The following is a 13,646-nucleotide window of genomic DNA, read 5'->3' as shown; positions in this document are numbered from 1 at the left end:
TTGAATAAATCTCCAACAGTGTCACCAGCAAAGCCCCCCCACACCATCACACCTCCTCCTCCATGCTTCACGGTGGGAACCAGCCATGTAGAGTCCATCCGTTCACCTTTTCTACAAAGACACGGTGGTTGGATCCAAAGATCTCAAATTTGGACTCATCAGACCAAAGCACAGATTCCCACTGGTCTAATGTCCATTCCTTGTGTTCTTTAGCCCAAACAAGTCTCTTCTGCTTGTTGCCTGTCCTTAGCAGTGGTTTCCTAGCAGCTATTTTACCATGAAGGCCTGCTGCACAAAGTCTCCTCTTAACAGTTGTTCTAGAGATGAGAAGGTGTGTCCAAACTTTTGGTCTGTACTGTATACATACATACATTATATATATATATATATATATATATATATATATATATATATATATATATATATATATATATATTATGTGATTCTATTCCTTGTGGGTGAGCTGTAAATAGGCTTGAGCTGCGTTCACACAGTCATATATGCAATGTTTATAAATTGTGCCACATGCAGGATTAGATCCCAGGGAGACATTTTATTTGCAACTTTCTAGCTTCCAGCAAATAGGACCCAAACTCATTTTTGCACAAAATATGGCCATTTAAATGCAACCTGTAGGGAATATCAATAGCATTTTAGCACATGCGCCGTATTATTTTCAAGTTTTTCCTCCAACTCGGCAATAAAATGACGCCAGAATTAGAGCATGTGCGTACTGCGATCTCTGGTGCCATTTTACTGAGGACACTGTAAAGATGACTATGAGCATCGTCGGCCCATGTGCAGTACTATTCTCACGTAGAGATGACTATGAGCGGTGTCGGCCCATGTGCAGTACTATTCTTACGTAGAGATGACTATGAGCGTGTCGGCCCATGTGCAGTACTATTCTCACGTAGAGATGACTATGAGCGTGTCGGCCCATGTGCAGTACTATTCTCACGTAGAGATGACTATGAGCATCGTCGGTCCATGTGCAGTACTATTCTCACGTAGAGATGACTATGAGCATCGTCGGCCCATGTGCAGTACTATTCTCACGTAGAGATGACTATGAGCGACGTCGGCGCATGTGCAGTACTATTCTCACGTAGAGATGACTATGAGCGTGTCGGCCCATATGCAGTACTATTCTCACGTAGAGATGACTATGAGCATCGTCGGCCCATGTGCAGTACTATTTTCACGTAAAGATGACTATGATCGTGGCGGTGCATGTAAAGTACTATTCTCACGTAGAGATGACTATGAGCGGTGTCGGCCCATGTGCAGTAGTATTCTCACGTAGAGATGACTATGAGCATCGTCGGCCCATGTGCAGTACTATTCTCACGTAGAGATGACTATGAGCGGTGTCGGCCCATGTGCAGTACTATTCTCACGTAGAGATGACTATGAGCGTGTCGGCCCATGTGCAGTATTATTCTCACGTAGAGATGACTATGAGCGTGTCGGCCCATGTGCAGTACTATTCTCACGTAGAGATGACTATGAGCGGTGTCGGCCCATGTGCAGTACTATTCTCACGTAGAGATGACTATGAGCATCGTCGGCCCATGTGCAGTACTATTCTCACGTAGAGATGACTATGAGCATTGTCGGCCCATGTGCAGTACTATTCTCACGTAGAGATGACTATGAGCGTGTCGGCCCATGTGCAGTACTATTCCACGTAGAGATGACTATGAGCGACGTCGGCCCATGTGCAGTACTATTCTCACGTAGAGATGACTATGAGCGTGTCGGCCCATGTGCAGTACTATTCTCACGTAGAGATGACTATGAGCGTGTCGGCCCATGTGCAGTACTATTCTCACGTAGAGATGACTATGAGCGGTGTCGGCCCATGTGCAGTACTATTCTCACGTAGAGATGACTATGAGCATCGTCGGCCCATGTGCAGTACTATTCTCACGTAGAGATGACTATGAGCATTGTCGGCCCATGTGCAGTACTATTCTCACGTAGAGATGACTATGAGCGTGTCGGCCCATGTGCAGTACTATTCTCACGTAGAGATGACTATGAGCATCGTCGGCCCATGTGCAGTACTATTCTCACGTAGAGATGACTGAGCATCGTCGGCCCATGTGCAGTACTATTCTCACGTAGAGATGACTATGAGCGGTGTCGGCCCATGTGCAGTACTATTCTCACGTAGAGATGACTATGAGCGTGTCGGCCCATGTGCAGTACTATTCTCACGTAGAGATGACTATGAGCGACGTCGGCCCATGTGCAGTACTATTCTCACGTAGAGATGACTATGAGCATCGTCGGCCCATGTGCAGTACTATTCTCACGTAGAGATGACTATGAGCGGTGTCGGCCCATGTGCAGTACTATTCTCACGTAGAGATGACTATGAGCATCGTCGGCCCATGTGCAGTACTATTCTCACGTAGAGATGACTATGAGCATTGTCGGCCCATGTGCAGTACTATTCTCACGTAGAGATGACTATGAGCGTGTCGGCCCATGTGCAGTACTATTCCACGTAGAGATGACTATGAGCGACGTCGGCCCATGTGCAGTACTATTCTCACGTAGAGATGACTATGAGCGTGTCGGCCCATGTGCAGTACTATTCTCACGTAGAGATGACTATGAGCATCGTCGGCCCATGTGCAGTACTATTCTCACGTAGAGATGACTATGAGCGGTGTCGGCCCATGTGCAGTACTATTCTCACGTAGAGATGACTATGAGCGTCTTGGCCCATGTGCAGTACTATTCTCACGTAGAGATGACTATGAGCGGTGTCGGCCCATGTGCAGTACTATTCTCACGTAGAGATGACTATGAGCGGTGTCGGCCCATGTGCAGTACTATTCTCACATAGAGATGACTATGAGCATCGTCGGCCCATGTGCAGTACTATTCTCACGTAGAGATGACTATGAGCGTGTTGGCCCATGTGCAGTACTATTCTCACGTAGAGATGACTATGAGCATCGTCGGCCCATGTGCAGTACTATTCTCACGTAGAGATGACTATGAGCGTGTTGGCCCATGTGCAGTACTATTCTCACGTAGAGATGACTATGAGCATCGTCGGCCCATGTGCAGTACTATTCTCACGTAGAGATGACTATGAGCATCGTCGGCCCATGTGCAGTACTATTCTCACGTAGAGATGACTATGAGCATCGTCGGCCCATGTGCAGTACTATTCTCACGTAGAGATGACTATGAGCGTGTCGGCCCATGTGCAGTACTATTCTCACGTAGAGATGACTATGAGCGTGTCGGCCCATGTGCAGTACTATTCTCACGTAGAGATGACTATGAGCGTGTCGGCCCATGTGCAGTACTATTCTCACGTAGAGATGACTATGAGCGTGTCGGCCCATGTGCAGTACTATTCTCACTTAGAGATGACTATGAGCGTGTCGGCCCATGTGCAGTACTATTCTCACGTAGAGATGACTATGAGCGTGTCGGCCCATGTGCAGTACTATTCTCACGTAGAGATGACTATGAGCATCGTCGGCCCATGTGCAGTACTATTCTCACGTAGAGATGACTATGAGCATCGTCGGCCCATGTGCAGTACTATTCTCACGTAGAGATGACTATGAGCATCGTCGCCCCATGTGCAGTACTATTCTCACGTAGAGATGACTATGAGCATCGTCGCCCCATGTGCAGTACTATTCTCACGTAGAGATGACTATGAGCATCGTCGGCCCATGTGCAGTACTATTCTCACGTAGAGATGACTATGAGAGGTGTCGGCCCATGTGCAGTACTATTTTGACGTAGAGATGAGTATGATCGTGGCGGTGCATGTGCAGTACTATTTTCACGTAGAGATGACTATGAGCGGTGTCTGCGCATGCGCTGCTAAAAAAACAAAAAACAATCTGCCCCCGCTCATATTCGTCTTAGTACAGTGTCTTCAATAAAATGGAGCCAAAGATCGTGGTATGCATATGTGCTGATTCTGGCAACATTTTATTGAAGAGTTAGAGAAATACTTGAAAATACTGCGCATGTGCCGGACATAGCGCTAATCGCTGCAGCAGAGGAGAGAAATGTAAATAAAGGGGAAGCAGGCAGTAAGGGGAGGAATCATTATAGAAGCCCCAACCTGCAAAGTCCCGCTCCGGTGCTCAAGCCACTGCACCAATTTTCGGACGTTTGGACAAGAATTATTCCGCATACAAGCCTCGGATTTCTCAACTAAATGTATCATTTCAATCAGCATCCAAGCACCATCATGGCACTGCCTTAAGATTATAAGGCAAAAACCTGGTGGTTGGTTCCCTTTAAGGCCTCCTTCACACATCAGTGATTCTGTATGTTGTAGTTTATGCACAAACCAGAATCACTGACATACACAGACCCATTAAAAATCAATGGGTCTGCGCACACATCCGTGATTTTTCACTGACATGTTTTCGTGCGGCGTACACACATGTCTGTTTGTTCCGCACGGAGACAAGTCCGTTTTTTTCTGGCATCACTGACGTCCCATGGACCACACAATGGTGTGATCCGTGGAACACATACCAGAAAAACATGTACATTTAAAATAAAAAGCTTTTTAAACTCACCTTCTCCAGTGATGCTGTCTCCGGCCGCTGCTGACTGCTGCTTCCAGCCCGGCTAATTATGCTCATACATATTCACTGCACAGCTGACCTGGAAGTAGCTGCAGAGGGGGAAACAGCGGCGGCCGGAGACTTCAGTACCAAGGATAGCGGAAGCAGCGTGAACAGGTGAGTATACGTGCATATTATCATGGATAGCACACGGAGATCACACGTGTGCCAAAATCACGGCACACAGAGGGACATACGCACCATTATCACGTCAGTGAAAAAGTGAGTATTTTTCACTGATGTGTGAAAGAGGCCTAAGACAGAACTTCGGGGATAATAATTTGCAGCTGATATCGAAGCCAAACAATACTCTTGCTTCCCTCATCTACGTACCGAAGCTCATAACGGGCTTCTATTTACTCACCAAAGGGAAAATATTCCGGTAGTTTCTTGAAATAAATCTCTTCATCTTTTTCCAGGAAGACACAGATTATAACACGGTCAAACTGAGAATCAAAAACGGAGACTTTAGTGAATCTTTTTAATATTTAACTGGCATAATGAAGACACAAACTGAAAAAAAGAGGGTGATTTAGAGGACAAGAAGATGGGAATGTATGCAACAAAGTAGCTGAGGCCCAAGAGGGACAAAGATTACTGTTGCACTGATCAAGAGGCTGCTGCAAGGAGGCCTGAGTGGACATCAAAGTGCTGGGAACAAAAAAGGGAGCCGAAATTAGATATGTAAATCAGGGCAGAATAATGCATACGATGGGGGCAAGATCCAGAAGAGTGTTCCTCAGACTTCCACTAAGTCATTAAGGCAGCTACAGTGTTAAAGAATATACATATTTCTGATCTGGTAACATCATTTCTAAAAGTTATGGCTAAAGTTAGTCTAGTGAATGCAAACAAACGAGAAAAAAAAAAAGATGTAAATTAATACATATCATAATGTGCCAAAGGGTGGTGCTCACTTGGAAGAAAATCTATTTAGATATCTTCTAAATGTATATAAAGAACTTTATAGTTTTTTGCTATGAATTCAAAGAGCAGCATGATGTAGGGACGGAGACCCTGATTCCAGCGATGTGTCACTTACAGGGCTGCTTGGTGCAGTTCTCTGAATACTGCGCTCTGTAAAACCATGCCCACACCACTGATTGTAGTAGGACATAAGTAGAAATCGGGTATATATCGCGCTGATACTCAATGGTATATTAATATAATCTCGTTATTGTGCGTACAGGTCTACGCGTTTCAGAGACATCCGTCTCCTTCCTCAGGACATCAAAGGAACGTTCAACTGATCACACCACTGATTGTAGTAGGACATAAGTAGAAATCGGGTATATATCACGCTGATACTCAATGGTATATTAATATAATCTCGTTATTGTGCGTACAGGTCTACGCGTTTCAGAGACATCCGTCTCCTTCCTCAGGACATCAAAGGAACGTTCAACTGATCACACCACTGATTGTAGTAGGACATAAGAAGAAATCGGGTATATATCACGCTGATACTCAATGGTATATTAATATAATCTCATTATTGTGCGTACAGGTCTACGCGTTTCAGAGACATCCGTCTCCTTCCTCAGGACATCAAAGGAACGTTCAACTGATCACACCACTGATTGTAGTAGGACATAAGAAGAAATCGGGTATATATCACGCTGATACTCAATGGTATATTAATATAATCTCATTATTGTGCATACAGGTCTACGCGTTTCAGAGACATCCGTCTCCTTCCTCAGGGCATCAAAGGAACAATCAACTGATCACGCCCCTGATTGTAGTAGGACATAAGTAGAAATCGGGTATATATCGCGCTGATACTCAATGGTATATTAATATAATCCCTTTATTGTTCGTACAGGTCTACGCGTTTCAGAGACATTCGTCTCCTTCCTCAGGGAATCAAAGGAACAATCAACTGATCACACCACTGATTGGCAGATTTCAGTTGTACACTATACATAGGCAGGATTATGCCAATCAGTGAAGGGGGCAGGGTTGGACTATCTGGTAATAGACCATGTAGTCATGTAATGATAGTCTTCTGCTGATAAAACACTGATTTTATACAAACGAAAACTACACTAAGCAGTCCAGTAAGTGATACATCTTTGGAATCAGGATCCCTGTCCCTACGTTATTCTGCTCTCAGATTAGGTAACAAAAACCTGGTGACAGATTCCTTATAAGAGGCCCAAACAGGCTATTAGTCATGCAATGATAGTCTCCTATTGATAAAACACTAATTGTATACAAACAAAAACTATACTAAGTGGCCCAAGTAAGTGATACATCTCTGGAATCAGGATCCCTGCCCCTACGTTATTCTGCTCTCAGATTAGGTAACAAAAACCTTGCGACAGATTCCTTATAAAAGGCCCAAACAGGCTATTAGTCATGCAATGATAGTCTCCTGTTGATAAAACACTGATTGTATACAAACAAAAACTATACTAAGTAGCCCAGTAAGTGATACATCTCTGGAATCAGAATCTCTATCTCTACATTATGCTGCTCTCAGATTAGGCAACAAAAACCTGGTGACAGATTCCTTTTAAGAGTCCAAACAGGCCATGCAGTCATGCAATGATAGTTCACCTGTTGATAAAACACTGATTTTATACAAATTAAAACTTCACTAAACAGCCCAATAAGTGATACACTACTGGAATCAGGGTTTCGGTCTCTACATTACGTTGCTCTCAGATCAGGTAGCAAAAACCTGGTGACAGGTTCCTTCCCAAACTGAAGATATCAATACCAGTCTTTGCATTTACACATCTTGGCTGTTGCTTCCAGTGTCAGCAGGTGACCAGTGAGATTTGTGATGGATATTGGCTAGTTTGCTCATTTTAATAGCCAAATTGGCCAGAGAAGGATTCTGGCTTAGCAATTATGAGTCAGTGATCCTCCATTTATATATGGCACTGATGATGTGCCAGCAAAGGAAATGGGGTTGCCAAGATTCGAGATATATCCTTATATCTTCAAGTTCAGGATCCACTTGAAACAATTATAAGATGTGTAGGAAATATAAATATATAGAATTTTACACTAATATTACCAAACGTGTCCCATTCCCAACATGAAGATATCAGTGCCTGTCCTTGCAGCTCCTTTTTTCGAGCTTGTAATCAAGACTAGATATAGCTTATGATCAGTAATGTGTGAAGGAGGCTGGCTGACTGGCTCATTATAATAGCAAAGCCAGCCGGAGAAAGGGGAATGGCTTAGCTATTAAAATGTGTTAGTCAAAACTCATTACACAAAGCACTTATGATGTGAGCACAAAGGAAACGATCTCGTGTCTTGAGCACAAGACAGAAATGGAGCTGTCATTTTCCAAGACATATCCTGATCTCTTCAAGTTGAGACACCTTAAAGGCTGCTTTACACGCAGCGATGTCGCTGGTGAAAGCCCCCGCCCCCGTCGGTTGTGAGTCACGGGCAAATCGATACCTGTGGCGCACAACACCGTTAGGACCCGTCACACTACTTACCTGCCTAGCGACGTCGCTGTGGCCGGCGAACCGCCTCCTTTCTAAGGGGGCGGTTCATGTGACGTCACACGGCAGCCGTCCAATAGAAGCGGAGAGCAGCCGAAGGTAAGACACGCCCACCTCGTTGCCGGAGGACACAGGTACAGTGTTTTTCGTCGTTCCTGCGATGTGTGCTGCCTCAGGAACGACGAACAACCTGCGTCCTGCAACAGCAACGATATTTGAACGACGTGTCAACAATCAACGATAAGGTGAGTAATTTTGATCGTTAACGGTCGTTCGTGCGTTTCACACGCAACGACGTCGCTAACGAGGCCGGATGTGCGTCACGAATTCCGTGACCCCAGCGATATCTCGTTAGCGATGTCGTTGCGTGTAAAGCCCCCTTAAGAAACTCTTTGTGACTGCCCTTCTCTGCGGCCTACAGAAAAAGATCCTCAGCAGATGACCCCCAGTGTGACTCAGAATTCCTTAGTAGGGTGTAAGAAATGGGTTTTGAAAGCGAATCCATTTCTTTAATGTAATTTATTCACAAAAGGAGGTGCTAATAAGGGCAGGGGCAGACATGTGGTATCATAGGTGCAGCCGCACAGGCGCCCAAGAGGTAAGAGGGACACTCCTACTGCCAAAAGCAGGTGGAATTGTGCATTTTGATGAGTTATTGGACTGTTCTTGCACAGGAGCTCTCTTCTGTGTCCTCCAGTAAATAAAGGTAAAAAGCTCTTAAGACGTCAGAAATCTCTGAATCCAGTTGTGTATCCCGTAAAGGGGGAACAATATAAGGCTGTTTACATGTCCAGTAATCATCCCTTAGAATGGATCCTGCAGAAATCCGTTGGGAAAAACAACTTTTTGTTTTTTGTTAAATAACTGATGTCTGCCAGATCCGTTTTTTTCAACATTGGAGTCTATGCAGAACAGATTCGTTATTGGATCGCTAATTAGCCATCCATTTTTCTTGCCGTGGTAAAGGATCCGTTGTTTTCTTGCGGGATCCGTTACGAATGGAAGATAAATAACAATCCGTTAACGATTCTGTTCTCTATAGACTCCCATGTTAACAAAATGGATTCAGCAGAAATCAGTTAACACCGTGCAAAAAGTTGTCTTTGCAGAACTTTTTTGCCAACGGATCTCTGCAGGATCCGTCCTAACGGATGATTACAGGACATGTATATAACAATCTACTAGAGAACATAATATTATTTGCCTGGTCTATTTGTCTTGTTATAACGACACAGACAAAGTGTTGTGGCCCTTGAAAAAGGACACGAAACGCGCGTTGGGCTCGGGCCGCGGAGGGTGAAATTCTGCCAGTGTATTCCTTGGTATGTACTGATCTACCCTATGTGCTATATTGCTCTATGCCTAACTTTGGGATATTTGTCTGATTGCAATACTGATATGTATAGTGATGGAGGCTATTGGGATTCTGTATAGTCTATAGGGTTCCATATTAGCACTTATGGCAGTGTTACAAGATTATTAAATCCGGAGTGGGGTAACATATGACATTTCCTCGTTGATATGAGTTTTTTGTGCCCACTCTATTTGTTTATTTTTCAATTAGCACTGTCCTGGCTCCCACCACTGTGGAATTAATACTCCTCGTATTTTGCCTCATATGTTTCATCACAGGTGTGGTGTATACTACTTTTTAATACCTCTGGATATGATTATGTAATAAAATTGTGTTGGACATTCTAAATACTCTGTGTGTTTTCTGGACACGTTTTTTCTGATCAGTATATGGGAGTATGTCCCAAGATTAGGAAATCTGTCTGTGACGCCCTGGCAAAACCAGGTAGTCACAGAAAGAGTTAATCCTCCTTGGCAGCTACACAATCCCCACACAGATGTACACCAGCCAATCAGGCCCTACTCTCCCTCTCCCCAGGAAAAGGGAGGGGGGGGCGAGAGGAGCTAAGGAAGTGGAGAGAGTTTTAGTTTGAGTTGTGCAGTAGTCAGTGAAGCGCTGTCAGGGGAAGCTTGGAGCTCCCCGGGAGAAGGTGGTGGCCAGGGTTGGAGCCCTGAACTGCTGGCTGTGAGGGCCACAGGCGACGGAGATCCAGTCGCGGGGATCCTGATGCGACCAGGACAGGGTTGTAGCCCGCCAGTGCTGGGAGAGGGACCCGATCCGGAGGCCGTTCAAACGGACTAGTCCAGACAAGAAAGAGACAGACAGAGAGTGTGGAAAGAAGGGCCCTGGCTGTACATCTGGGTGGGGGACCCAAAGACACCCGGCAAAGGTGACCGGCCATTTGGCAAGTTGGTTGACAAAACAGACTCTGTGTTTCCTGACCCTACACATGAAAGCAGCCTCATCCAACACTAGGACAACCAAACTGTAAGTGTGCTGCTCCCTGCAAGCCCTGCCACCACCACAACTCCCAACTGGGCCCCAGGACTACAACTCCCCTACCCGTGGAGGGGATCCCACCTTGCTGCCCCGCTCCATCAGTCCCGGGCACGGTCCCAAGAGGCAGCGGCGGTGTCACCATCTCATCACCGCAACCCACGGGTGGCGTCACAGACAATCTCCCTTTACATATTCCCCTTTTGTTGTGGAGCCTGGGATCACAGACTGGGTCACGCCACCGTGATACCTCTAGAAGCGACCCCATTGGCCCGGTTCTGAGTACCCCCTATCCCTGGGCGACACATGTCAATATGGGGGAAATAAATTATTAACACTTGATGCACTAGACAAGGACGATGTTCCCCATTCTTTCTATGAATTTTTCATTACTACTAAAGAACATGTTCTCCTCCGATTAATATTATTTGTCTGCTTATGTAGATCACAAAGTAAAAGCCCAAAAATGAGAGTAAGCAAAGTTTTGTTTTGCTACAACGTCTTCCTTTCCTAATATTTCTTTGTGTATGTAGGTGACCGACCGTCATCCAAGTACCAGATTATCAGGACTCCTGTCTTATTCGGGCCATCTTTTTTGAACTTTTTCCAGTTATCGCCACATCTCCCCCTGAGAGTGTTTATCGCTGCAGTTCTCTTTTCTATCTATTTACCACTTTCCTTTTTTTTTGTATTTTTGTCTGTTCATGATTCTCACCTTGTCTTTTTTCTCCTCCATGTAGCTCCTAATAGATCCCAATGCCACTTCGGCAGCCTCCTCAGCAGGGTACCCTGTGGAAACAACAGTTTTTACTGTAAGAAACTATTGTAAAAAAAATATAACCATACACACAACAAAACAAAAATAAACAATACTCACCAAAGACGCCAGTGGAAATGCACGGGAATGCCTATGAAACAGGAATTATGTTTAATATTCAATAATTAGCATAAAAACAACTAAAAATTGTATTGTGAAATATTGCATACATTTAACCCTGCATTTCCACACTTTTCTGCAGCTAAAACCAATCTCCTTATGGATGTCTGACCAATGCTATTTTACATGGCTCCTATCAACATACGGATTTGTTAGATTTTTCATGTCATCAGATTACACGCTCCGGATCAGCTAGTAGGTAGCATTGCTTGACTTTTCTACCACTGTCGTAATCAAAGGACACCTATTGGGGGTATTTAAAGGCCCCACTGAGATAAATGGACATCCAAAGCTTTGAACGGAAGAATGGAGTAATCCGGAGCAGACAGCCATTCTGTGCAGAAACAGCGCGCTTGACGTTGAGGTTATGTGCAGATGAATGATCCTGTGGTACTGCTGTCAAGAATCAAATGTACCAAGTTTTTGTTCCTACAGATAAGGAGAGTCGTCTACAGAAAATCATGCATACACACAGAAAACATATTCGGCAACTCTTGATGGTCGGAAGAAGAATGGAAGACCAAGCAAGCGTCCCGCAATAAATTTTAAAAATAGTGCCACTACCTGTCTGTCATGACGTGGACCTGGGGAGAGTCTGGCATGAGCCAAATACACAGCTACAAAAGTAACACCAAAACAAACAATGGGTACACCGGGGACACTTTAACAACAGTGGGCCCTAGGACTAGTGAGAGGAAAGATGGACACCTCCTTCACTTACCTGCCGCTGTACCCTGCACTCCTAGCCATTTCCTATACAAGTTCCTCACCTGTCACTTAGCAGGAATCTGAAGCCCCGAAAAGACCCTACAATAGTCCCTGGCTAGGGAGTAGGCAGGTGAGAGATGCTAGTCCACCGCTGCACTGAAACAACACAATAGGAAAGGTAGACAGACAGGGGGAAACATAACAACAGACTGCTGCAGTCAGCACCAAGACTGCAGCCCCACCACAGCAACTTCCACAGAAGGTTTCAACAGCTCCTTCCACCTCCAAGACCAGCATCCAAATGGCAAAGAGTACCCTTCCCCTTTCACCTTACTCTCCCACGTTTCTGTTGTCTTTACTGTCTCTAAATCCTTTTCCCACCTCTTCTTCTTTATCTTTTTATTTTTCAACTCGTTCTTCCTATTCCACGTATATACAAATTCTACTTGTTATTTTTGGTCGCCAGTGGTGCAGGTGTAGACACGGAACGGTGATTTTTTTTTCTAGCAGCTAGCTCGGGATATATACCCTCAGCCTGTGCTCTGTGCAATTGTTTGATTCTCTTCTGCTATTCTAATAAACTTTGATTTGAACAAATGGCAAAGAGAATAACCGGCACCCTCTGCTGGTAGCAGAGGGTATATAAAGGAACTGGGGGTCATCCCAAGCCAAAAACACCTGAGATGGTAATGGGACTGCTTGCTGGCAGGGAATACTGGCATTAACCCTACAACTGCCAAAGAAAAGGAAACCACGTTTGATATTGAGAGTCAAGAATGGAAAATGACTCTCAAGTCCTGGATCTGTCACTAGTCTCATTCTGAATTATAAAAAATGGTTTAGAGAAAACGGGTTAAATGCTGCTCTAAAAACCACAAATCCAGGACATATGATGAATTCTATTTTCTTTATTTTCACAAGTCAATGCGTTTCAAAGACATCTCCATCAGGACAAACATAAAAGGAACAGCATAGCACATGTCACATGCAAGGGGTACATATATACACCTGAAAAAATGGCCACGTTTACAGAGATTACGTCAGTTCTCCCATGACTAAGAGTCACGTGGGATGGGCAGGAACATGTGGAAAGAAAAAAAGAGAAAAAAAAAGAGAAGAAAAAAAAAAAGAAAGAAAGAAGAAAAGAAGGAATCGAGAAAAAAAAAAAGGGGGGAGACAGGAGAGGAAAAAAAGGAAAAAAGAGAGAGAGGGGAGAAGAAGGAGAGGGGGGTGGTGAAATTTAAAAATATTAAATTTTAACTCATATCTTAAATAAAAATTATGAAAAAAAAAATCTTTTTTTGTTTAAGTCAATTTATGAAATAGAAAATAGTGTAACAAGTAAATGCAAAAAGGAAAATTTTGATGTAAAAAAACATTTTTTCACAGTTATACACACATTGTTCATTTTTTGATCTTTAATCTCAAATTTTTCACTTACATCAAAATTTTCCTTTTTGCATTTACTTGTTACACTATTTTCTATTTCATAAATTGAACATAAAAAGAAAAAGAAAAATTCATAATTTTTATTTAAGATATGAGTTAAAATTTAA

At 43.9% G+C, this 13,646-nt stretch overlaps 1 protein-coding gene across 2 annotated transcripts in view; it reads right to left on the bottom strand.

Moving 5' to 3' along the window:
• MACROD1 (mono-ADP ribosylhydrolase 1) overlaps positions 1 to 13,646 on the bottom strand; it is a 1,024,390-nt gene that overhangs the window by 19,535 nt on the left and 991,209 nt on the right. For both annotated transcript variants that reach the window (XM_075326035.1, XM_075326034.1), the window contains exons 7-9: positions 11,323 to 11,353; positions 11,161 to 11,234; positions 4,990 to 5,071 (exon numbers count right to left, since the gene is read on the bottom strand). In XM_075326035.1, the coding sequence (XP_075182150.1) occupies positions 4,990 to 5,071; positions 11,161 to 11,234; positions 11,323 to 11,353 (187 nt within the window). The remainder of the gene's footprint in view (positions 1 to 4,989; positions 5,072 to 11,160; positions 11,235 to 11,322; positions 11,354 to 13,646) is intronic.

This window comes from Anomaloglossus baeobatrachus, chromosome 10, assembly GCF_048569485.1.
Source record: "Anomaloglossus baeobatrachus isolate aAnoBae1 chromosome 10, aAnoBae1.hap1, whole genome shotgun sequence".
In the NCBI taxonomy this organism is placed as follows: Eukaryota; Metazoa; Chordata; class Amphibia; order Anura; family Aromobatidae; genus Anomaloglossus; species Anomaloglossus baeobatrachus.
Note: the sequence above shows the minus strand (reverse complement) of the source record. Positions and strands in the feature narration are given on the sequence as shown.